The following is a 26,298-nucleotide window of genomic DNA, read 5'->3' as shown; positions in this document are numbered from 1 at the left end:
CTGAGTGCTTCAGACCAGGGCTTGTAATACTGATGTAGAAGAAAGTGCATAGGCTTTACTCAGCTGCTTTAGTGCATGTGGGCCGGCAAGGGAAGGGAAAAGGTCAGCATGACTGGCTGTCTTTTTTAGGGGAAGTTTCTTACTTTTGACACATCATGTAAGAGATATGCTGGGATGAGATGACTCATGACTTTGTGAAAGCAATACCCAAATGCCATCATCTGCCGTTGATGCCTTGTGCCGTATTGGCTTAAGCAAAGCATGGGTCCTGCCTACGCGTTGTGCGGGAGGGCTGCTCACACACTCCTGGGGCTCTCTGCCCATCACACGTGACAGTGGTTTCAGCCAAATCTAATTCATGGGGAACAGAGAAAACCAATGATGCAAATAATATTCTCAATTCTTTTATTGATATTCATGTGTTCTGAGTGGTCTCCCTTTCTCTCCAAATATCTTCGTCAAGGCCATTTTTCTGTTTATGCCATAGTGATGTCAAACTTGTGATCTGTGCATTCTTCAGTAATTTCTTGAAAATAAATCTCTCTGATGCATTGGCTTGATACAAACTGATTTCAGCAGCCTTAGGGCTGCACGTGAGCTTTCAGAGCCATGAGGACAGGGGCTGTGCATCCATGCCATCTCTTACACAGAGCCAAGCTGTGCAGGCAGCTCTCCCAGTACACTAACTACAAGCACAAATGTGGAGAGAAACAGCTTGCTCTGACACGATGGTGGCAGATTGATGGATTTGGCTTGATCTTATTTGAGTTCTGATAATCTCTGGGGATGTCACAGTGGCAGTGGAAGAATGGAGTCCTCACTCAGACATGATAAATCCCTTGGGGAGAGCAAGTCCATGCAGGAGCATTTTGGTACCCCAAGCAGTAGGCAGTGTTTTGTGTGATGGGTCAGACTGCCTGGGTCTTGAAGAAATAGGACAAAGCTACCCTAGCTCTTCTACATGGCTGTGTTCTCTACTGTAGGATTTCCAGCATTAGCCCTTCCATAAGGGACACCTACAGCTACATCAGGTGCTCAGAGCCCCATCCAGCCTGACCTTGAATGTTACCAGGGACAGCACATCCAGCACACCTCTGGGCAACCTGTGTCAGTGCCTCACCACCTTTATTGTGAAAAACTTCTTCCTTATATCCAATCTAAATCTCACCTCTTTTAGTTTGAAACCATTTCCCTTTTGTCCTGTCACCACAGATTGTCTTAAAGAGCCTATCCCCTCCCTTCTTATAGTTCCCCTTTAGATATCAAAGGGCTGCCCTCAGGTCTTCTCAAAGCTTCTCTTCTCCAGGCTGAACAGCCCCAGCTCTCTCAGCCTGTTCTCACAGGGGAGGTGCTCCACCCCTGGGATCATATTTGTGGCCCTCCTCTGGATGAGCTCCAGCAGATCCATGTCTGTCCTGTACCAAGGACTCCACATTTGGACACTGTTTTCCACTGAGGCATCACCAGAGCAGAGTAGTGGGGCAGGATCTCCTCCCTTGCCCTGTTGCCCACTCTTCTTTTGATGCAGCCCAGGGTATGTTTGGCCTTCTGGGCTGTGAGGGCACATTGCTGGCTCATGTCCAGCTTTCCATCCACCAGTACCCCCAGGTTGTTTCTGGCAGGGCTGTGCTCCATCCTTACATCCTCAACTTGTACTGACAGTGGGGGTTGCCATGACCCAGGTGCAATACTTGGATTTGTCTCTGGTGAACTCATGAAATTCACCTGGGCCCATTGCAGAAGTCTGTCTTGGTGGCATCTCATCTCTCAGGCTTTAGATTATTTGGAAGAGCTTAAACACTTTTTTTCCCTCCCTCCTTTGTCATCTTAGGAACATGAATTTCTGTCCTCTTGTGTTTTGCTGATTTTTCTTTTTTCAAAGGAAGCCTTGTCACCAAGTATAAGAACTATTTACTTATTTAATTTTTGTTGTTGTCTTTGGCGAATCTTCTAGAATCACGTATTCATAGAACATCCCAAGTTGGAAAAGACCCATAAGGATCATCTAATCCAACTCCTAGCTGTGGAGAGAACCACTTCAAAATCAGACCACATATCTGAGAACAACTGAAATGGGGTTAAATTAAGAAGCGATACTTTCGAGGGGGAGACATGTTGCCTGCCGATCTGAAATGAGTTGTCATCCGTCCAAAGGGAGGGAGGACTGTTAATCTCTGTATGGGTTTGCTTTGAGAAGGGAAAACTCTTGTTTGAAATGGCATTTCCCCAAGAAGGGATCCCAGCTGGGCCTGAGGAAAGCTTGGGGAGGAGCTGCTGGGGCCCAGCACTTTTGCAAGGGGCTGCTTTGTGCGGGCAACACAAGGACATGCCTTCAGGATGCCTCTCCTGCAGCATCCCTACAACAGTTTTCTCTCAGCTGCCACACGGCAAGAATCTGGCTGTCATTTGTTGGAAGCGCACTCTTTTCCTTCCCTTTTCTTTTCTGCAAGCTCACCAGCAGAGCCTGCGGGAAGAGGAGAGAAAGAAAAGAAGGGGGCAAAAGGAGCCGTGCAAGGTGTGGTTGGCTTTCCCCTGCACCTGAAATCGCTCATCTCAACTCCGCACAGGGAACGTGCACGGGCCTGCTGTGCCCGGCGGGGCATGAAGGGAAAAAAAAAAGGACATAAAAAAAAAAAAAACGGAGAAGGAAAGAATGGGGAAATTTCTCTTTCCCTTCATTCTCCAAGCACAAAGGGCCGGGGGGGCCGCGGGCAGGGAGGGGTTTCCCCGGAGGCGGGGCTGCGCCGAGGTGGCCGCGGAGCGGCAGCCGGAGCGAAGCGAAGCGGGAGGCGGCGGCGGCGGGCGGGAGCCGCCATGGAGCCGGGGGGCAGGCGCGGCCGTGCCGCTGAGGAGGCCCCGCGGCCCGAGGAAGAGGAGGAGGAGGAGGAAGAGGAGGTGGATCCCCGCATCCAGGTGAGGGACCCCCGGCCGCGCCCTCTCCGCGCACGGGGACGGACGGTGCTGTTCGCTTTGTCGGCTCGTAGCCCCTTTCCCCGGCTGCTGACGGCCGTGACCTTGGCTGCGGAGCGGGGCCGGCGCCGCGAAAAACGGGGATGGGAACGTGGAGGAGACGGCGTGTTCTTTGAATTTTATTTTAGCAAGAGCTGTAATGGCAGCTGGCGTTTCCCCTCCGTCAGCTTTCCGACAGGCTTGTTATTCTGTCGCGCCGTTCAGGTGGAGCTTTTCTGCTCCGTGATCTGCTGCGGGCACGGCGTGTATCTGTGGGTCCGGATCCGTGGTTCGTCGCCGCTGGCCGTGAGGAGCCCCCGCGGAGTGGGGGAGGGCTCCTCTGGTTTTACCTCTGGTACATATTTATTCAGAGGGTTTAACGCCTTTGCTTTTGCCGTTAGAGATCAAAATGCCTGTCTTCGAGCCAACTTAATAAACACCATCATCTGTACCCACGGCTGGTTGTGTTACAGAGAGGCGTGCCAAAATCTAGAGCGCGTTTCTTCTCACATATTTCTTCTGCTGCATCTACTGTGATCGTACTAATGTGATACTAATGTAATGCAATTTTGGGGGCTGTCTGTGCAAGCTAGTGAATGATGAACGGGACAGAAGTTATTGTACTTGACGTTTATTTTTAATTGTGAGGAATAGGCCAGAACAGGAATTGTACTGCCTTGAAATAAAGCAGTAGAGCTGCTCTGATTATTTTTCTTGTAAGCTGCAAGATAGAAGGCCAGTGGCGAAGTTGTTCCAAGCATCTCAAGTTTTCCTGTTTGCATTAAATGTGTAAGCTTTCCATGGAGATGCTAAACAACCATTCTCAGAAACATTTCCCCTAGATTTCTTCCTGTACGTTCAACATTTTCTTTCTTTCGTTCTTTTCAGGGGGAGCTGGAAAAGCTGAATCAATCTACAGATGTAATCAATCGGAGAGAAACGGAATTGGAGGTAGGGAATTCATGCTTGTGTTTTCCTTTTGTACATGTTGAGTGTTGTGAGAAAAAGAATGAGGATTTTGAGCAGGTTCCCTCCTGAACTGTTATCCCTAGTGGTTATTTGGCAGCAAGGAAACTGATGGTAATTTTGAAAGGTGTGAGTGATGCTGACGGTGTGAAAGCCCTAAGTAGAACATCCAGCCTCCCTCACTGCCAAACCCTGTTTTTAGGGTTTGAAGCTAAAATAAGACAAGTTCTGTTTTCACAAATGGCTTCCTTGGGTTTGGGTTCTTGGGATTATTGGCTGTGAAAGTTTTGTTTGGTTAAGAGATCTTGAGTATGAAAATCCCTGCCAGGATCTCCTCATTTGTATATATATATTTTAAGCTGGTCGTTTTGTTTTTGCCATTACTTCCCTTACTCAGAAATTAATGAAAGTTGAAGACATCAAAGGAAAGGACTTCTTACTGTGGGGAAAAGGGGCTTTCTAGGTGGTAAAAAGTCCAGTAGTATGTTCTGAAGTGATGGAATTGAGTATCAGTTGCTCAGACATTCTGGAAGGCTCAGCGCTGTGGATCTAAACTCAGGATTAATTGGCACACTTGTGCATCTAAGTTTTCTTTTGTTATCTGAAAAACAAAACCTGTGGAAGTGCGTGGTGAATATATTACTAGAGGAAACCTGGCAAAATGTGCTACTTTAGATCCTAAATAATTTTGATAACATCAAAGTATTTTGAATGCTAGCTGTTCCATTCAGCTGGACAGGATGCAGCAATCTCTGAGCTTGTTGTGTGGCAGTTTTCTTCTCTCTTCTACTTTGTTTCTGGCACGTAGATCATGAATTTATTGGCAAATAAACTTGGTGGAACTGCGGACGATTTATTATGCAAAATTAAACTGTATTTCAGCTGTGAAAAGTGCTCTTTGTCACTGGGTTCATTTGAATTTTAAGAGTGAAACTAGTTGATGTGTTTAGGTGCAGCAGTACCAATTAAATGCATTCCAACTCTCAGGAGAAGTACTGTATATATAAATGTACTAATGTGTGTATATATATATATATATATATATGTAGCTGTTGATAGATACAACTTAAGTGGACTTAAAAACATTTCTAGAGGAATGTTATTTCTGGTTTTATTTATTTATTTATTTTGTAAAAATAAGTCTTTGCTCTCATACTGTAGACAGAAAAGGCTGCTTGGCAGAGCTCTCTCATAGGATAAATCCACAGTTGGGAAGGAGGAGCTGAGTCTTTGAAACAGTGTTCCCAGTTCTAAAATCCTGAAATGCTGCTGAAGAACATGGGCTTCTGGGAGAGCTGTGGTGAATTTGCCATTGAGGTTTTAGTGTTTTGACTGCTTCTAGCTGCTTGCCCCTCTTACTGCCTGCTTCTAGTTTGTGTTGTTGCTGCTATTGCAAGATGATTCATTAGATGGTGTGCTTTTCTTTTTTTTTTCCTTCAAGCAATGGAGTTATATTTATCCTGTTCTTCCATTATTTAAAATACGAAGCGAATAATGTAGTAGTTGACTTCATAATAGTTGATGTTAATGGGAACACACTATCATTAGGCTATTTACATTACAGGAAGCTGATATAGAACATCTCATGATATTACTTAGTGGTCCATTCATTCCCACTGTTGAATGTTTCCTAGATGATCTGAAGAAGCAAATGGAGGGTTTGAAAGGAAGATAGATTTTCTTTGAAGGAAGTTCAGGAAAAAAACCCTCATGTTTTCTGATTTGAAGTACTCTCTAATAAGCAGGAAGAGTAACCTTGTGGCATCTAAATTCAGAGAGTCTGTTTTGGACTTCCTGCAGCTTTGCACACCCTCTCCAGCTGGATTGCTGTGTGTTAGCTATTTCCAGATCCCAGTAACAGGAAAAATGCTGTAGGCATTATATGTTTGTAAATCCCATGCTTTCGTTCTCACTGTGCTTCAGGTCTACATCTGCAAAATGGTCATGTTTACCTAATAGAAATGTTCTGGGGCTAACATCAGCAAATGCCTCTAGGATTGTGACATTGTGCTCTCTCAGTGCAGCCACAGGCATGTCAGTGTTTTAATGACTTCTGTTGGAGTTGGCTGCTCACGAAGTTGACAAAATGAGAGATCCTGTTTAAAGTTGATCAGTCTATCTTCTTTAAACAAATGAAAATAATAGTAATAGTAATAAAAAAAAAACCACACCCAAACCACCATGTGAGAGGTGTGATTTTTACATGCGTGGCATGACTTGAACAGAAGTGTTAAATGCTAAATCTGTTCTTTTAGTTGGTATAACCACTCATTTTTTGCTCTTTTGGCCTAACCCTCTAAACCCTGAAAGAATATCCTGACCTTACGCTGCTCGCAGCCTGTTCAGGACCTGCAGAGCTGGTAAAGAGCACTGAGAGGCTGGTAGTTATGTGTTGCCTTAATGTATTGCCTGTTAATGAATCTTTGATTGGCTTCATTTAAAAGCCCTCACGCCACTAGTACTAAGTGCAATGCTGAGCATTACTGACACAACAAAGGGATGATAAAGGCCCTCCAGAGGATAGAATGAACACTTGGCTTTCCCGATGTCCCTGCTTATGCTGGAAGCCTCTCTGAGGAGGTGTCGGAAACATCTTGCAGTGGAGATACGAGCATGTTTTGACCAAATGCAAGTTAGAGCAGCACCTTGCTATTTCAGTGTTTTTCCTGTTTACTGGAAACGCATCTGCATTGGAACTTGCATCAGGAGCTGGAAATGCATTTAGCAAATGTGCATGACGCGCTCATCCATCTAACCCGTACATGTTGTTGACCAGCTCCTGGAAGTACTGGTCATTCACAGCAGATCCGTTGAGGGACCCTCTGGCAGCAGTGCAAGGGGAAAAAAATGCAGCACATACCATTACAATTACCACTGGAATCCCAGCAATCCCACCCTGGTTTTTGTTAGAGCCTTTGTGCTGCTCAAGCCTGATAGTGTTTGTTAAGGGACAACGATTGCACATGAAAGCTAGAGGGTTTTTGTTGTTGTTGTTTTGTTTTTGTTTTTTTTTTTTAGAGTAGATTCACCTCCCAGTTTTAGAAAAATGTCTTGTCAGCATCAGGAATCTCATTTTGAGCATGCCTGCGTGGGCTGGGGAAATTTACCTGTAGGAATATTAGCTACCCATGTGCAGTGTTCTCCAGCATCCTGGCAAAGAGCCCTCAGCAGAGGGACAAGAAGCTCACCAGCCCTTCCTGCTGTCTTTGGGAGCATGATATATATACATGTTTGCTGGATTTGTCCAGCACTAAGAGCTCTCTCCCTGTCTGTATTATCTGCTTGTTTCCATAGGAAATGGCTTCTACGTGGGGATTGGTGTTACTGTAGTTACTTTGGCTTCTGCTTTTGTCTGTGGATGAGCAAGGAAGGACTTCTTCCTCTACTCCTAGTGGTAGTTTACTGAGCGCATCTGAACCTGCATCTGCTGTGTGTGTAATGGGACAGCATACCTGTTCCCACCTCTCAGGTTGCTGGTCCTGACCCCACTGTAACTCTGTGACAGAGGAAGACAGGGAGGAGCACTGCCATCCTCCTGGAGGCAAGAAACTTGTCTCTGGCAGGAGCCTCATTGCCCATGCTCCTCCAGGCTAGTTTAATGCACTGTAAAAGATTCTGCACACCAAATTGTCAGGATGAGCATAGGGCAGCCTTTGTAAATGAAATAAAGATGTGCTTGGTACTAAGATGCTTTGTACGCAGTTGATGTGCTGGATTCATTTTTGCTTTCTGCACCGACTAGCTTTTGTACTGGGAAGCTGTCCCCTTGCAAGGGACTGAAGTACAGAAGCTAGAAGCTGAGGGCTGTACTAGAAAAGCTGCACGACATATGCTGTGCTGTCTTGGTTCTGCTAAAGGCAGGGAATTGCAGGAATTGTCATATTTTCCTTTCTCCAGTATCTGTGGTGCTGCACGAAGATCTGAGTGTAGCGAGTCTGGCAATTCAGTAGTAACACTCACAGGGTGCTCATCACACTGCAGGACTCCATGAGCAATGTGACAATGGCTGTGGGCAGGGCTGCCACCACTGGATCAGGCTGCCCAGGTCAACATCCAACCTGGCCTTGAGTGCCTCCAGGGATGGGGCACCAACAGCTTCTATGTCTGGAGTGCTTATGACCTTTTACATGAAGAGTAAAATCAGCTGCTATGGCTGTATTTCTTATTTCAACTTCTCTGGGGGGCCTGCTAGGGTAGTTTTGTGCTGTGCCATGGCTGCTGACATCTGTGGACGTCCTGCCAGCACACTGAGTGTGGCCACGTGTTTCAGGGGGAGCTGTGCCTTGAACATGGGAGATGGAGCCGTGATTCCCAGTAGGAGACATGAGAGCTGAACTGGTGCAGACTAGGTAGGCTGGCTGGGGTGAATGCACTGAGATGTCTGAGGAACTCATGTGGCAGTGTAGGTGTGTAATGTGGGACCCATTTGGTCTTGTAACATAGAGCTTCAGGACAATAAAAGCAAGGTGCCTGATGCAGAAGAGGAGTGGGCTAAGGCTTGGTGTGACTGCTTCTCAGGGACCTATGAACCTCACTGCTGTGTCTGAAGGGGGCAGCTGGAAGCCCTTGGCAGTGGGGCTGATCCAAGGAGTCTTGGGTTCCTGGCAATTGGGAGCCTACGAATAAATGTATAATTTAAATATGTCATTTGATGCATAACGTAGCTATAATGTTTCTGGGGTGTTTTGTTTTCCTTTATTTTTCTCTGTGTGGAAAAAAGTGAGGGTTTGCAGACTGGATGAAGCTTCACAATTGGAAATGGGAGTCTGGGGGAGAATAAGAACTGTTGGCTCACTCCAGTACGTTCGTCAGGTGAAGTGCCCTGGTCTGTGTAGCAGACATCCTGTTAGGTGGGATCATGCCCACTGAATTGCATGTGCTAAAAGGTTTACAAGTCTTAGGTGCCTCAGGTGACAGAAGATGAGTTACAGTACAGTAATTTGTATGCAGTGGTGGGAAGTTCATGGATCCAGGAACTGTGCCATCCTTGCTATTTTTTTGTTTGATTTTGTTCTTCTCTTTTCTTGTTGGATAAGCATATATGTAATAGTTGCATATTTGGGGTTGGTCTCTAAGCACAGATTTGCTAGTGATAACATGAAGTGTCTGTTGTCAGACTTCCTTGTTCCAAGTGCCTATCTTACTGATGTGGGAACTAATTTTTTTGACTGAGGGCTTTTTGTTCTTTTTAAACTTGATGTGTATGTTTGTTTTTCTTTTATTCATTTTCTGCACCTGGTATCCAAATACACAGCTTGCACAAGTTGAAAACCAAACCTCCGGGTGCATTCATTTAGAAATGAGTTTTTTGTAATTATTTTATTGCTGCATTTATAGGAAAACGACTTTTTGTTTAGTACTTATTGTTTTTCTTGCAATATAGGCATCGTGCTTACTGTCTTATTACATTTCCTTGCAAAATTAATTTGGAACAGCAATCCATGTATCACCAAGTACTTCAATTGGAAACGCTCAGTGTCTTCTCACTGAGGAACTCATTGACTGTATACATATTATTTGAATGATAAGCTTCATCCTTGGATTATTGACTAGATTCAGGTCATTACAGTACTAAGTCTCAGTTCTGGCTCTGCTACCCATTTAAGTATTTCCTTAGAATAAATTGGAGCTCCTTAAAAAAGGAAGATTTTAATACCAGAGAAAATACTGCCGATGCTTAAGTTTTTAAATAACCCTGAAAAGGTACCAAATCAGCTTTTACTGAAGTATGTTTCCTTTTCTGTAAAGCTAATGTACTGTTGCAGATTTTTCCACTTCTGTGTGCGTAGTTGTAGGTTCCAATGTATAATTCTTTCAGTGAATAAACAGTTGTGCATTCTAGAAATCCTCTCAGCAGTAATGATGAGATGCTCCTGAATTAGAGCACTTCTTCAAACCAGCTGCTACCTGATTTATCACCATGTCCCTCCAGCAGTCTGCCTAAATCCTGGTCTCTAATCAGAATTTCAGGGCTTGTCAGGAGCTCACATGGCCCTTTCCTCTTGGGCTCCATAAACCCTGGGTCAGGTCTCAGCCTATATTTGTGTCTCTCTGCACCAGTTTTCATTGATTTAGAATGTGGGTTGGATGCTATGATTGAAATCAGGATCACTGTGCTTAACGGTGTAGAAGTTTCAGTGGAGCAGAAGGGATAATTTAACCTCTTCAGCTAATCACATAGAGGGCAACTTATCTCATATGGAAGAAGCTGGAATTTATGGTTCTTAAATATAACAAATAATGATCAAATAGAAAGTGAAGCCTGTATAATTTTGTACAAACTGTAGCTGAAAAGATAGGCTTTAATGGCAGACTATCTTTCTTCAATGGCCTGGAAGTTCTTTGTCTCTCTTGTAGCATTTATGAAGTGGAAAGAGGGGCTGACTTGAAAATATACCACTGCCATGTGGGAAGAGCCTAATTCTACCTCCCGTGGAAAGCAGATCCTGTCTGTCCTCACCTGTGCTATGAAACGGTGCCTCTGCTGAGGACATTGCTTGGGGTGGGACATGTGCTGAAGTGTAGGAGATGCTGCTCCTGTCTGAGTGTCAGGTTGCTGTGGGATTAGGCCTGTCTGTTAGCCCAGTTTGGTTAGTGAAGAGAGAGCCACAAGCAGTGAGTAGGATGCTAGAGATGGTGTTGAAAATCCCTAGTAAATTTCCAGATATCAAAATTGATGAAGCAGATTCAGGGAGACTTCTGGCAAGTGTCCTCTGGAAAGTCTGAGGACTGTAGCAGACATGCTAAGTCACAGCTTGAACCAGTGATGGAGCCCCTGGTGGGAAGGCAGGGCCAGCCCAGGGGAGCTTAGGTGCATGCAGTGCACCTTAGTGATCAGAGGGGGTGAAGCCAGGATCCACCCCTTCCCAGACCTCATTTAAGGATTGCAAGTGGAGGCAAGGGTATTTCACTGGAGATCCCTGAAACCTTCCAAAGATAAGCACATTTTTTCCTTTGTTTCTGTGTCCACGGCTGCTGTATTTGAGCATATCCTCACTTGTTGCAGCATAGGATTTTGCTGCCCTGGTGCACTGGCACAAGCTATTGCAAGCTTTGTATAGAAGCAGTCTCTGGAAGACAAGTGTTTGCTGCCCAGGGATCCTAGCTTTACAATGTACTATTGGGTTCTTGTTACCTCTACTGGATAATTCTGGCTTACTTCAAATGACAAAACTGTTTTGAATGTGTTGGCTTGTGTGTGGGTATGAGGAGCAATCTGAAGGTAGGGCATTCTAGAAATACATTTTAAAGCTCTAATCTTTGTGTTTTTTCTTCCCTTTTTCCCCCTTTGTGACATTTTGAAGGATGCACGCCAGAAATTCCGCTCTGTGCTGGTTGAAGCAACAGTAAAACTGGAAGAACTGTTAAAGAAGATTGGGAAAGCTGTAGAAGATTCTAAACCTTACTGGGAAGCTCGGAGGGTGGCCAGGCAGGTAAGAACTTTCTGCCTTATAAGCTTATGCTAGAAAGCACATAGCAGCTGCTTCACTTCCCTGCTATTAATAACATTGTAAGTGTATGCTCCCAGATGATACTGGTTTTTGTCTTGGATAGTATGTCAGATATATGAAGCAATGGCAGACCGTGCTGCTGCTTCTTAGCCACAGCTGCACGTGTTCTTCAGTCCAGGAGCAGCTACAACAGACAACTATGAATAGCAAAAGGGCCAGTGCTGTTCTCTTCTCGTTACCAATGGCCTTTCAGAGCCTTCCTCTCGAGTTGTTATTGTTTGAAAACATAGTGTAGGCCTTGTGTGTCTGTTTTTTCATCTTAAAGCAGAATGTTGAGCAGATAAAAGGCTGCAATTCTAGGCTGCTGGTGAAGAGGCTTAAGCGGGCAAACCTGGAGAGGCCTGCAGGGTTTGGTGTTGCTGAAGCAGGGTTGTGCTAAGTGTGGGTCTAAAATTTGTTGGTATTGTTAGAAATTGAGCTTTGCTTTTTTTATGATCATGTGGACCTTACCAGCCTCACCCCAAGTGCCAAAGCTAACTTGATTATTAATAGGCTCCAGAAATTGTTTTTTATGTTGTTTTTTTCTTTGCTGAACAGGCCATGTGTGGCTGAGGTGGGAAAGGATGAGGAGTGTAGGTCAGCAAGCAAAACAAGGAAGCTGTTGAGACGTCATGCAGTTTTTTCACCTTACAGAAGAACTAGCTGAGAATTGACATGTGGTGGCTTAGGGAGTGCTTCTGCTTGGTGTCTGTGTTGGGTTCTGCTGGTGCTGAGCCGTTGCCTCAGTGAGTGGAGATGTGTGGGGATTATTAAACTTAATGTCTGAGACTAGAAAAAGCATGGTAAATAAGTAAACTTAACTTCTGAACACACTAAGTGTGGTATCTACTGCCCTGTAGCTGCTCAGAAAGCAATCCATGCACACAGGGTCTGTCATGCATGGTAGAGGCGGTTGTGATCTAGAGAAAGAGATGAGGTTATTAATAAAATAATATAAACAGTCAGCTCCTTGGTCTTGTGTTAATATGCCTAATGTCAATAAATAAAAAGACCTTGCTTCAAATGTGATCCCATACTTCTCTTACTATAAACAGCTATAGAGTAACTGCAGAATTAGGATCCCAGAATTAGGATCCCAACGCTTGGGAAAAGTCAATGATGAAAACGCGTACTTTGCAGTACCAAAAATTCAGATGACTTTGAGGTTTGTAACGTTGTACACTGAGAGCAGTGAATTTTGTCCTCTGTCCTCAAGTTAAAACATAATGTGCTGCTGAAATGGAATTTCTCACTCCTGTGTCTTTGCACTCGAAGTCCATTCAGTCACAATAGTTCAGAGGTGCTTTGTGAGAGCTCTAAAAAGCCCAAACTACCAGAAGTCCTGAGATTTGCAAAATCACTTGTTTTGTACTGGACTTGTTAGCAAGCACCATATTTTTTTCTCCAAATTCATTTTCTCATTAGCTGGGTTTAAGTGCTATTTACTCCAGATCTGCTAATTGGCTATGCAAATCTTTTAATTCCTTAATACTTGATAGCATACCTTTTTTTCTTTTTTTTTTTTCTTAGTGGAGATTCTCTTTCTTACTGTTCATTTGACTTATCTCCTTCTTGCATTATGGACCAAGTCATGGAACAGAGCTTCCTCTCTATATCTGCTCAGGAGAGAAAGTTATATGGCTGTCTCTGGTTATCTTTTGGCTCCTTATTTAACATCAATCTTGAAATACAAAATCTGAAGGCAAAGAGGAATGCTAATGTTGTAAACAGAGTATGTATCTGGAAACTAGGAGATAGGAAAGACTGATGTCAGTGCCCAAAGGGTTTTTCTAGTCTTCAATTAGTCTAGTTTAGTTTAACTGGGAGTAAATTTGTTGTATAAAGCAGGATAGGATATGAAACTAAAGGAAGTACCAGAATAGTAATGTTTAATTGCCAGCCCAACATTTTTCTTTTACACTTTGATTTCTAAAGTTTTAAGGAAATTATGGGAATAGCTTTCTCTTTCCATTTGAAAGAGACATTCAGCTTATAAAGTTTATTTTTTACCTTCTGTCTTTACTGCTATTGTAGAGTCATTATACTTCTTTGAAAACATAGGCACAAGAGGCACATGGTTCTCTGTGGTTGAAAGAGCTTTAATTAAACAATAAGTAACAAAATGCATGACTGTGCATAAGAAAAAGGGAAGTGTAAATTCTTGTTCTCTACAAAGGGAAGTAAAAATATGACCTATAAAATGAAGTGCGCTGGAAACAAGGAGCTGAGTAATTAAAAAACCTAGCTTGGAAGACGTGCAGGAGTTGTCCAGTGTTATTTGTAGTTAAGATGCCAGTTGTAGGGCAAGTTATCTTGTAAAAGCTGTTTTTAATCATATGAAGGAGGGTGCTTTCACATTGCACCAGCATGATTCTCTCCTGGAGATAATTCTTGTTAAGATAAAACATGATAAAATGGGACAAGGGCATTGATGTAGGATCAGCAAAAACCAGGTCCCTGAGTCAAGTACGCTGTGGAGAAGCTTTAGGACCATGAATCCTTTCACTTCCTCACCCTTATCCTCGTTTTGTGCAATCCTGTGTTGGCAGAAGATGATGAATCCAAAACAAACGAATCCTCCTATGCAGGGGTCCTGGAGCATCTTGTTTGTGTAATGTATACCAAGAGAATTTCAGCTTGGTCTATCTCAGAGTGAAACACTGCTATAATGGAACAAAGGTGCCTTAGTATTTGAGAGCTTTGTTCTCCAAAGTGGTGGCTCGGGCCATCAGAATGCTGCCTTTTGACACCAAGGCATTGATGCTCAGTATTTTCTGAGGCTGAAAGCAAAAGCGAGATAGTGATGTTGACCCTGCATGTTTTGTGCCACTTTTGCAAAGGCAACTTGTTGTGGTTCCTAATTTGGTATTGCAGTGGGCCTTTTGTATTCACTGTGGGGATACCTAGCTGGTTTAGAGGATTTTGATTCAAATCAGTTGTTTAATTGGATTTCAGTATGTTTTTGCTGAGAGAATTTTTTGCAGTTGCCGTATTCTTTTTTTCTTTTTTCTATTTTTCTTTTGTTCTTTGACTTACACCGTAATGCTCATGTTCAGTGGAAGAACCTTGGCATGTAAATGGGGACTGTGTATGTGTGTAGGCAATGATCACATTGCAGAAATCTGAAGTTCACCTATGGTCTGAGTTCTAGGTGTTGGGAAGACTGAATTTGTTCTTAACTTTTTTTTCTTCCCCATGTCTTTATCACTTATTTCTTTACTTTTTTTGTTTGTTTTGCTTGGTAATCTGCTTCTCTCTGTGACTAGTCTGAAAACATTACTTTTTTTACCCAGAGGTAATGGGGAAGAAGGACAGCATAACCAGGAAACATTAGTAATGTAAACAGCAGCATAGGTCCTGAGCCTCTGAGGTAAGGAGTGTCCTCAGCCACTGTTGGCTCAGCATTTTGTGGGGTTGGTACTGCAAAACTCCTATGCAGTAATATCCGAGAAAGTAATGAGGGTTTGAGAAATGTGTTACATCACCAGTGGCAGCGTGCTCTGGGACAGGATGCTGTGCAAAAGCAAGTGTGGTCTGTTGCATAAATCATTGGGCTGTTCAGAGTTGATTTTGTGCTGCTGCATGGCATAGAGAAATTACTTAATCTTTCCCTGAGATCCCATGTGAAATGGAGCTGTCAGGCAGCTGAGTTCATTAAAGGAAGTGAAAGCACTTTGGGGTCATAGGGTAAAAGGTGCCTTTAAAACACTGCTGTTTGTACGTCATTGCTCATGAACCCAGAGACAAACCAAACAGGAGAACTCAACTTTCCTGCTTTGCTTCTGACTGGGGGGGAAAAAAAGATATGGTAAAAACTTATTCCCCCACCCCCAGAAGTATGAAAATCCATGTATTTGTAGTGGCTCTAGTCACAGTGAAAGCCTTGGGAGTGTTGCTTTTAAGGAAGCCTTATCTCCTGTTACTGAGCTCTCTTTGCTTTAGTCCCCAGTACTGGCTCGCGTGGGAGTAGGTGTGGATACTTTGCTCAGCTTTAGTGCTGGGTCTGTTTGGGAGGGATGTGGTTATGCTTAGTGATATTCTCCACACTCCCTGCCCTGTCTAGTTTTTATACAAATGGTATTGGAAAACCTGATTCAGTCACAAAGAGGTGAAAGATCGATGCCAAGTCCTATCTATGTTTCTTTCGCTTGGAGATCCATCTGTAACACATGTTTAGAGAACAATAATATATTGAAGGATATATGTTTTTTCATCCTTCTTGGGTCCCCTGCACTGGTTCTGCTTTATAGCTAGTTCTGCTTTTTATGTTAACGTACTTTCTTAAACTAAAAAAAAAAAAAACAACAAAAAAACTCTATTATCACAAGATAAAGATTAAATACTTCGGATGGACAAATAGATTATTCTCAGCAGGGAGAGATTTCCTCCTCACTACAGCTCTGTGTACATAGTTCAGCATCTTCTCCTTACTTCACTAGCACCCATTCTGTCTTACATTATTTTATACTGGACTGAGATGTCAGTTTGAAGAAGTCAGCTGACAGGGTAAAGAATTATTTAGGGTGAGCTTTAAGATACTCATACCTTGAGTCTCTGTTCCTCGTGGAACCTAGTTACCACTGAGCAATGCTTTCCTCTTTCAAATAGATTTTGGTAGATTTGAGTGGTGGGATCAAAAGTTCATAGTGGACACCAGTAGACCAAAGAGGGTACATAGGAGGAACCTCGATCATCTGTACCTTATCTGAGATAGTAGTTCAGGCTCTTGCTGGCTCTAGTTAGAGGTGAGAGGCAGGTGAGTGTGAAAAGCCTTCTAAAATGCATCCTTCTTCCTTGGATGCTGTGGGAGTGTAGTCATCTTGTCTATGGTTGCTCAGCTGTTGTGTGTTTGTCAGCTGAATCCTGTGGTGAGTGATTCTGTGAATCTTACACCCAAAGTGAATTAGGGTGAAAAGCAGCAGCTGTAATCTTGTAGAACAGGAACTGAGGAGTAACTCAGCCACTTGGTGGGGAGGGTGTATGCAGGTAAGAGCACACTTACCTTGTTGGAAGATGCTTCCTCAGCTGATGACACTGATACTGTTCTGTGCAGAAGATTCCAGTGCCTATAAATGAACAAATCTTTCCAAAGTGGCCATTGCATCTCAGTTTCTAGGTGTTCAGCTTGAGCTGTCTGAAAGCAGTATGGTTCTACAGATGGTAAGTCACTCAGCTCCGGAGATGAAGGCTTTTTATGTAAACTTAACTTGGAGGTTCAAAACTGCCAATCTCTCTTAAAATTAATTAGGAATTGGAAAGTGTTGTCTTTCTGCAGCACTCAAACTTCCATCCAAATATGCTCAGTGAAAGAGAGCTAATTGGAGCACAGTACCAGCTTGTTTGGCTGCGAATTAGGGGACAGCTCTGGGTGTGAATGACAGCTCTCAGTTCCAAATTCAACAGCAGTGGATGTCCTGGTCTTCCCCTCTTATTCACCTAGTGAATAGTGTGCTATCCACTGGTGTATTGGAGATAGGGTTCAAAAGATATTCCTTGCGGTTACTTTTTGAGCTTGAAGACTTAATAAGTAAATGTAAGTTGCTTGTGTTTAAGACAACAAGGAGTTAAGATTGGTTCGTGTTATCTAGTAAGCTTATCTTGGCAAAAATAAGATGAAGAGAAGGGGAATTTGAGAAGCAAAAAATTAAAATGTCAGCAGAACTGTGACAAACTTGAATTTCTGCTTGGCAGGTTGCCATGGAGTAGTTGTAAAAAGCAAAATTATTGGCACAGTTTCCGCGAGACAAGCAACTGACCCTTCCTGGCTGAAGGAGTGTTTCTGGTTAACTGTTTAGAAACTGGAAATCTATGTGGTGGATTCAGATTTTTAAAGCAAGGATTCAGAGACCTGGGAATTGACTGTGACAGACCTTCTACAAATCCTTCCAAGTGTTTGAGGGAAGAATCAACACCCAAGTGTGCGACTGCTTTTTAGGTCTGTAGGACTGTGTTATCACTGCTCTGTGTGGTGCTGTTGCTAATGGACTGCCAGTTCTTGTCTCTCTTGTTTGTTCATCTCGAGCAGGGAGAATACAGTAGAAAGTGGTGTGTGCAGAGGTGCCTTTTTTTTATCAGAGGGAGCATCCATGTTAACACTGAGGCAGTAGTCGTAAAGTCTTTTAAGAGTGTTTCCAGCTGTGTTGCTGTTGTTGTAGCCAGCATAAGCTACTCTGTTTGGCTGTTACTCCTTTGGCAGTAACCAGTCCTAAGCTGGTAGAACAGAACCATAACATGACTTGGGTAGAAGAGAATTTAAAGACCATCTAGTCCCAAACTCCTTGCCATTGACAGGAACTTCTCCCACTAGACCGGGTTGCCCAAATCCTACCTGGCCTTGAACAAATTTAGGAGATTGCTATGACTGGGATTCTGCAGAGGAAAAGGAGACAAGGAACTTGCCATATGGGTGGTTGAGGAGCTCAGCAGAGTGAAGAAGTGGTAGGAAAAAAAAAAATGTATGTGAGCTCTGTAAGAAGTAAGGCCTTGCAGGAGAGTTGTACTTGATGGCCTGAGAAGCTTTTGTGTGTCCTTTTTCCTTTTCTGTTCCCTGTGGAACTGCTCTAGACCTGAACCCCCTTCTTCCCACATACACTTGTATTTTTTTTTTTTTAATTATGAAACATGTCATGAAATTAGTCCTCCTATGAGATGTTTAGTTCCCATCGCTTTGATCCCCAGGGCATTTTCAGTATATTCATCTTTTCACAGGGCATGTGGCTGGCTGTGGGACTGGGTGCCCATGTGAAGAAGAAATAAGCCAAGCAAGGGGAGCAGACGTCAGTCATTTTATTACTGTTGTTATTGTTGGGGCAGAGGAGTCATTTCCTGGCCTTGAACCATAGAACCCACTGAATTTCGTAAACTTTATTACTAAAGCAGGATGTACTTTGGGTTAAACAAAGAAAATGTTCTGCCACGCTCCAGATTTGTGGGAGTGCTCTGTGCCCTCCTGCTGTGTTTGTGCAGTTGTGATTGAAACCCAGTGAGTAGCATGTGGGAATTGCTGCCCTGTATTCTGGTATGTATGGATCAGGGTTTTGCTGGGTGGCATTGTGCTTGGTGTGTCTACCTGAAGGCTAAAAACTGCAAACTGCATTTATGGCTCTGTTGCATTTTCCTTCAAGCCAAAGTTGTGAATGTGCCTAGGAAGCCGGGAATGAAATCAGAGAGGTGTAACCTGGGTCAGCCAGTTGGAGTTTGCCCAGCTGATGTTATCAGTGCTGTTATTTGTTCACTTTAAGTCCTCAGTCTTAAGATTGTGTTCTGGTTGAGCAGTGCGGCATTCAAGAGTCTCAGACAGTGCCTTCAGACTGCCAAGATGGTAACAGATGTTTCCTGGTGAGTTTTGGAAGGTTATTCCAAAGATGAGATCTGTGAAGGAAAGCTCCCCAGCGTGTTTGCCTTTCCACCAGCCCTGCTAATGCAGGACAGTAGGTCAGAGTGACAGGCAGGTTTCTGCCATTTCAAGCCCAGGCAGCTGCGAATCTGCCTTGTGTTTGGGAACGTGAGACTTCACACTAACTAAAAAAAAACCCTCCACAAATCCTTACCTGATTTATATTTAGTGCTCTGTTACTTATGTTTCTTGCAGGCTTGATAGTATTTGCAGATGTTTCTTTTTTCTGCAGACACCACATTCTTGGTGCCTTTGGGGTGTAGGGACTAATTTTTAGCCATTCTATTGCTGAACTACCTGTGCTAATGAATTTTGTGCACACTTGTGTCCCCTCTAAAAGTTAGACCTCCTGTGTCTGTCTGTCCTTCTTGTGCCTTGTTGTGGAGGTCTGGTTGTTCTGGATTGATATTCTACAACCTGCATCTTTATTTTATTTGAGCGTGCTCTTCTGATGATGAATGAATATTTGTATTAGCTGCTGATGAAAAACCTGTGATTGGATTTATCCTTGTTGTCAGAAGATGTGCTTTGGAAGGCCATGAATTAAAGATTATTTCCTCTTTTGTGCTTCCTTCCAGAAATAGAAGAAAATGCCATTCTTCCATCGAAGTGTTATGATGAGTTTCTCTATAGATGAGATGAAAAAAAAATTGTGTGTCTTTTCTTCCCGTTTCTCCAAAGCATCTAAGAGTCCTTAGCTATTCTAGATGGCAGCAGTAGAAAGCCAACTGGCTGTTCAACCTCCTCTCCAGTAGCTGCCAATGATACAGTGAGCTAATTATTTTCCTACTCTTCAAGAATGGCTTTTCTTGTGCTTTTTCTGCTGTGAAATATAAGCACTGTGCAAGTAGGTCTGGAGTATTGAAATGCTGGGGTGGGTAAGTTGGTGTAGAAGTGTCTAAAGAAGACACTTTTAAAATAACAGGGAGAGGACTTGGGCTAGAAAGCTTTGGTTCTGTGTTAGATACTTGATGATAATTTAAAGGAAAGATTTCCCTGCTTTTTCTCTCCCCTTCTTCCCTGTCAGTCCTTTATGGCCATTAATAATGGCTGTTCCAAGAGACAGCAAGCCACAGACATGCTCATCTGTTAAAAATAGCCAGCATTTGAGATGGGTGATAAGAGGTCAGGTTGTTATCGTTCATGCCTAGTTTTCCATGTTAACTGCTCAGCAGTGACTGTTGGAAGGCAGCACAAGTCTTGCAGCTTTGGGAAGTTGTTCAGTTGCCCCAGTCTTTATTAAATACAGTGGCATAAATAGGTAGTTTATTATTAAATCATAAATGCTTATGCTAGGAGTTGCTGTCAAAACAGATCTAATATGGATGTTGGTTACTGTCTTCTGGATGTCTTTCCTTAGGACTTCTAGTAAGCTGGTGTGAGTTTGGGCTTGTCCTTGCTGAAAAATATTATATGTAGAGCCTAATTGCTCTGTAGCCTGTGTGAGAGTGGCTCTGTATTGTCCCAGTTTCAGTAAGAAACGTCTCTCTCAATTGCAGCCAGCTTGCAGTCCTTCTCTTAGAAGACAAATGTGACTAGAAGGTTTGGAAGTAATATCTGTCTTGTTCAGATCTCCTTCTCATCTCCTTCTCATGCTTGCTTTGCAGTTACTGAAGGTGCTGAGGGTTTTAGTGTTGTGAAGGAGGAACTGAAACTCTGTCCCTGCTGCTACCTGCATTTTTTCCTTCAAGGAATCGCCTTAGCCCTTCATGTGTCCAGGATAGAACTTTTCACCTTAAGCCAGGCAGGTTATTCATATGTGCTGTAGGGATGTATTTTATTCCACTAGGAGAAACTATGAAGGGTCAAGGGATGAATTATTTTCAACAGGACCCTTACAAATGCTTCGTGGATCCCTCAGGAGTTCCCTGAGGTCCTTGTACTCTGCCAAAGATGTGCAGGGTCAGCCTGGGCCTCCCAGTAGCAGCCGTGCTATGGAGGCTGGGCTGTGTGATGCTTTCTGAAGGAGGAATGAGTCCAGAGCAGTCCCTTGCTCCAGTGAAAGTCCTGTCTGTGTGTCTTCTCCTTGCTTATACTGGAAGGTGTGCTACTACAAGCAGGCTGCCAGTTTTTTTGCCAGTGCTCTGGGAACTTCTACAAAGAAACATTCTGAGCTTTGGTGGCAATTAGGTGAGACAACAATCCAGTGTTTCTCTTTCATATACCTGCTGTACCTGCTGGACATGGATTATCTTGTATGACTGGCAAAATCCATGAAGGCAGGCTGTGTAAATCTAGCAGCATGTATTTGTGGGAGTTTATTCCTTGTTTCTATATTTAATTTCAGCAGAAAAGGCTGCTGCCAGGTGCAAATGAGCATGCAGAGCATCTGTCTGTAAACCTAGAGGCCAGCTGTAAACTCTGGACTCACTGAGTCATTGCCTTAAGCCTTCAGTGCGGGTGAATGTAGGGAGGAGGGCTGCCTTGTTTTTTTTTCCTCACTTTTAATAAAGTGATTTACATTGGAGATAAGAACCTGGACATGTTCAAAGAACCCATTTCTGGAAGGCAGCAGCCTTAAATCTTGCATAGCTAGCAAGCAGATGGTGGTGAGTGCCCAAGAAATCTGTCTGAGTGGTATTGGCACGAACAATTTGGCATATACTGGTGCCATAAACTCATTAACTAGGGTAACTAACTCCAGGCAGGCTAACTTCTTGCAACAACCTCTTGAAAAAGGAGGGAAGGCTGAAAGGCTTGATATTGTGTGCTTAGGTACTTCTGTTTTTCTTTCCTTCCATAGTTCTGAAGGGAGGTAGGATTCTGTCTGAGACCAGCTGTGTGTATGCTGCCAACAGAACTGCTAATGAAGTGAGTGGCTGGTTATGTCCTGAACCTCTTACTTCTTGGATTAAGGCTTGTGATTCTGTCTTAGGGTTGCCAAACATATCACCTTTAGCACAGAGTTAGATGTTTCAGAACTTGCTTCATAGGTCTACTCTGATTTCCTGGGCCTTTTTATAGTCTACAGGTTTGCCAGGAGCACAACCAGAGCCAGAAGTCAGATCAGTTCTGTAACTAAGCTGTTAGAAGTAGAGGAGTGTATGGATAAGTGGTACCAGAAAGCCCAGCACGAGAACGAGACACTTGATTGACTGCAGAGACCAAGTGACATCTGGTCCTCATATTCCACAGGCATTTCATTAGTTATGTGGCAGGGAGGAAATGGGTTTTGATACAAAAAGCTTTAGCAGGACTTATTTCCTCTCTCCCTTTACCTCTTGCCTTACTCCACCGAAATAAAATTCTCCAAATCTACTCTTGAAAAAGCAGATTCTAACCCATGTAATTTTAGCTTTTCAGTAAACAGCTTAAAAAGAATACAAGGGTGTTTCATGCTCTCTAGAGAGTGCATTTTCTGCCAGTAATGCAGTCATCACAGATTGCTACATAGTTCAAAAAATGCCTCTGATCTTCCAAAATGAGGTCACTTTGGAGGCTTTGGATTTTGTAAGTTGTTTATAAGCATCTGTACATAGAAAACCCTTCTTGTTGTAGGCTGTCTTTATTATCTGTCAGTTCTGGTTTGCTCAGAGTTTCTTTTTTTGTGGGGAGGGGAACGGAAGTCATGGTCTTACTTAGGAATCTCCCCAGCCATACTGCTATTCCAATTATTAAAAATAAAAATACAAAAGTATGTGTGGACCTGAGAATTCAGGAGAACATTCAACATCAGTGTAAGTTTTTATAAATGTGTTCTTTGCGTTGTTGGTTTGTGTGTGAGACAAACTGTAGGAAAGAAATTGCAGCATTTGCTAGAAATGCTCTTGTACAAGACCTCTGGAGGTGATCTTTTCCAACCTCCTCCTCAAAGCAGAGCTGTCACCATCACAGGATTGCATCAGTTATGGCTGTGCCAAGTCTTAAAAACCTCCAGAGACAGAGATTTATAACCTCTCTGGGTAACCCAGAGTGTCATGCCGCTCTTCTGGTAGAAAATATTTCTCTTCAGTGTGAAAGCCGAACCTCCAAGCCAGTTTATGTTGCTCTGTGTTATACTGCATGTGACTGTTCAAAAGTGCTTGTTTGATTTTTTTTTGCAGCTCCCCTTCAAATTTTAGCTGGCAGCTGATTTGATCACTTCTTAGTTTAGTCCAGCAGGGAAGAGGCCAGCCCGTATCCCTCAGCACTCTTTGTTAGGAGTATGTTATAGACTCCGACCATTTTGATGGACCTTTGCTGGACTGAGCAATGTCTTGATGTCTTGAACTGCAGACCCCAAAGCTGAATGTAATATTCAGTTGTCAACCACACCAAAGCTGAGTGGGAGAAAGTGATGATTGCCCATGGTATGGTTGTTCTATCAACACCAGGTGGCACTTTGTTTCAGTAAGCACACGTCCCTTTACCTTGTGGGCTTCTGAGTTATTGAGCTCCCTGTGGTGGTGGGCAAGGCTGGTATGTCATGGTAGAGGAGGAGTGATCCTGTCCTCCTTGTGAGGGGTTTGTGCAGAGTACAGCAATGCAGCCTCCATGGTTAAGGTGGTCACCAAGTAAAGAAAGGTGTGTGCTGCTCTGCTAAAACAGGGCCCAGCAACTCTGGGAGGCAATCAGTGAAGGAGAGTTTCTACTTGAAAGCGTGTTCAGTGTTGTATTTCACACACCAGTTCACCATGGGATGTTGTTACATGAATGAGAGCAAGTGAGAATGGAAATACCTGAAAATTACTCACTTCTGAAGAGCATGACTAGAAGCCAGTTAGTCATTATCTGTTTTATAGTGAGCAAGTAAGTTTTAATTGGTAGCAATTAAACCATTATTTTAAAGAACAGTGAACGACAAAGACATTGGTTTCACATTAAGAGATAAGAGCCTCCAAGAGTGAAGGCCTTGGGCCTGCATATGATTTGCTGGTGCCTTGTTCTGAGCAGCAAGTATAAGTTGGAGTATAAAGGGAACATAATTTAATTAGAAAAAAAAAAAGTATCTTTTATTGGCTATATACAGAAATGCTGAAATAAAGTAGTTGTCAAGACCTTGGCAGCAAGTGATGGTATGGCTTCTCATTTTGAACGAGACTAGTGAACCTTGTTCTGTAGAATTGTGGAGGAATTCACCTTTTTTTGAGCACTCTTTCAAATGGGGAATTTGCCAGTTGTGTTGGTGGTGCTTTTCTCATGCATTTATGTTTTTCTTGTGGTCTGATCTTCTGGAGGCTGGCTCATAGCAGTCAGTCCTGTGTAACCATGAGAGTAGCAACAGAAACTGGAAATTTAGATGGAGTGAGGAAGGTGAATATATATCTTTGAATATATATCTTTATTGGTCTTGAAACAGAAAACTCTAGGTATGTGTTGTAGGGTGGAAAAAATCCTCTGTTAGTCAGTTGAGCAAGGGCTCTGACTACAAGTGGGGCTTAGGGCAATAAACACTATATGGGCTGAATGGAAAACTGTATTTTGTAGTTAAAGAGAAGAGTACAGGGTTTTCTGCTTTGAAAGTGGACAAGCTGATGTGTCAGCACTAGCTCAAAATACGTCTGTATGTTGCTGCCAATTCCAGAAGAATGACTCTATTTAGTAAGGTGGTGTTTCTTTTTCTTTGGCATCCATGCTACAGCCTTGCTCTTTTTGTTCCCATCGCTATCTTTAGCTAAAACAAGAACTGCTGTTGAGCATGGCTCCCTACTGAGCAGACCCTATGCAAAAGGGGTGGGGAATTGCCCATGAGGACACCACTACTGTCTCCCAAAAGGGAGCTTATTACAGCAATACATTAATAGCTTGTAATTATGAACCCTTTTGGGGTTTTAGGCATGATGTTGGAAGGCTGGATGGAGGTGTGAGCTCCTTTCTTTTGTGGTTTTAAAGCAAAGGAAAATCGTGGCTGTGACCTCTTCGATCATACCAAGGCTTGTAGGCTTGAGGCTGAGATTATGAGAGGAATCTGCCAGTAACATTGCAGAACAACTTGTACCTGCTGGAGGGAGTTCTAAATGAAGGCTAGTTATTGAGCAACTATGCTAACTTAAAAGTGCTTGGGTATCCTTTTTCACATCAACAAAACCATGGACCTGTTGATGCTGCTCTGATGACTAATGGATCTTTCTTTACTTAGCATTTAGCTTTTTTCTTTGCCTGGCTCTCAGTAAGTTGTTTAAAATAAGTCTAGTAGACAGGTGAAGCTAAATTATTTGGACTCTTTTGCTTAGAACAAAAAAACATTTTGCATTGCAGAACAGCGTTTTTCAAACTGCCCGTGTTGATTAACATTCAACATGTGAAACAGCTGAAAGTGTTTACTTGTGTCTTTGTCTGAGCTTCCTGTTTGCCCACACAGTTCTGGGATGTGCAAGAGCGGTGGCTAGAGTAGACCTGCCTGTCTCCATCCTTGGCTCTTCAGTGCCCTACAAATCCAGGTACTGGAGATACTGAGCAACTAGAAGTCCAGGTGGACTGTAATTATAGTATCTAGTTTTCCTATCACAGAGAACATTTTTGTGCTGTGCAGCTGGTTGTGCTCCAGAGGCTTCATCAAAGGAGCCACCAGTAGTGCAGGTTTTCACTAAGTGCCCTTTTCCTTGGGGATTTAGAAACTCAGCTCCTAATGCTTAGCAGTCTCTTTGCCAGCTTAGATGTGTTGATCCCTGACCTGGGTATCTGTGCCAACACAAATTTCGAAGTGCTGATGCAATTGAGGTGAGAAAACTGTACTTCTGGATGCCCCTGGGATCTGCTTTTACTGGAGTTTTGAAAGCAGACTTGCTGGTGTGGTTCTCCCTGAGCTGGGAATGGGTTGCCCATCTGTTTTCTCATGTTTGCTGGGAATTCATAGTGTAGGCAGGCCCTCTCCTGCAGTGGGAAAGCCACAGAGCTGAGGCCTGAGCTGGGTCTAGGCTTCAGTGGCTTCATTGCATGGGAGGCACTGGCACCTGGCTCTTTCCTGGGTCACGTGCCATGAAAACCAGCCCTATTTTGGCACACTTCTTCCCTGTGTCCTCAGTGTTGTTCTGTGACTCTTGGGGCAGGTTGTTAGTGGGATCTTGTGTTTTATTACTTTTCTTAATGTCCTAGCTGAATGTACTGTGAATTTTCAGAGTATTCAGTAGAGGATATTCTGGGGGCTTAGATTTAGGCTTCTTCTGTGTCCTTTCTTGAAAGCTTTAGTTCAGTCTCATAGATCTTCCGAAGGCTTTTCTTGGGCTTTATGTGTACTGTGGTTCAGATTAATGGTTAAGCAATACATTCATTAACCTGGTGTAATCTGTGCATTTAATCAACTCTGAGGTGTTTGATATGAAGCAGGCAACTGATGAGTGTTGAACGAATGTCATGTATAGTTGCTTTAGCACATTTGCACTGGGATGACTTCAGTTGGTGCAAAGCACCATTGTACTTTGGGATGAGCAGAGCTGCGTGGAACTAAAAGCTTGAATGTTCTGTCTCTTATGAAAGCTTTAGACAAGATGGTGAAGCAGCAAAGGGCACAACTGGAGGAATTTCTTGTCTGTGGAAAACAGCAGCAGCTATTTCAGGAGGAAATCCTTGCTCTGACTG

The 26,298-nt window shown here is 43.3% G+C and overlaps 1 protein-coding gene across 1 annotated transcript in view; it reads left to right on the top strand.

Annotated features, from left to right (window-relative positions):
- Positions 1-2,664: 2,664 nt before the first annotated feature.
- Positions 2,665-26,298, top strand: part of SH3BP5 (SH3 domain binding protein 5) — a 40,723-nt gene continuing 17,089 nt past the window's right edge. The window contains exons 1-3 of the mRNA XM_065753346.1: positions 2,665-2,913; positions 3,838-3,900; positions 11,220-11,348. Of these exons, the coding sequence (XP_065609418.1) occupies positions 2,815-2,913; positions 3,838-3,900; positions 11,220-11,348 (291 nt within the window). The 5' untranslated portion in view covers positions 2,665-2,814. The remainder of the gene's footprint in view (positions 2,914-3,837; positions 3,901-11,219; positions 11,349-26,298) is intronic.

Source organism: Cyrtonyx montezumae, unplaced genomic scaffold, assembly GCF_038088225.1.
Source record: "Cyrtonyx montezumae isolate F1298 unplaced genomic scaffold, pur_monq_1.0 scaffold_8, whole genome shotgun sequence".
Taxonomy (NCBI): Eukaryota; Metazoa; Chordata; class Aves; order Galliformes; family Odontophoridae; genus Cyrtonyx; species Cyrtonyx montezumae.
This window is presented reverse-complemented; position numbering and strand designations above follow the sequence as displayed.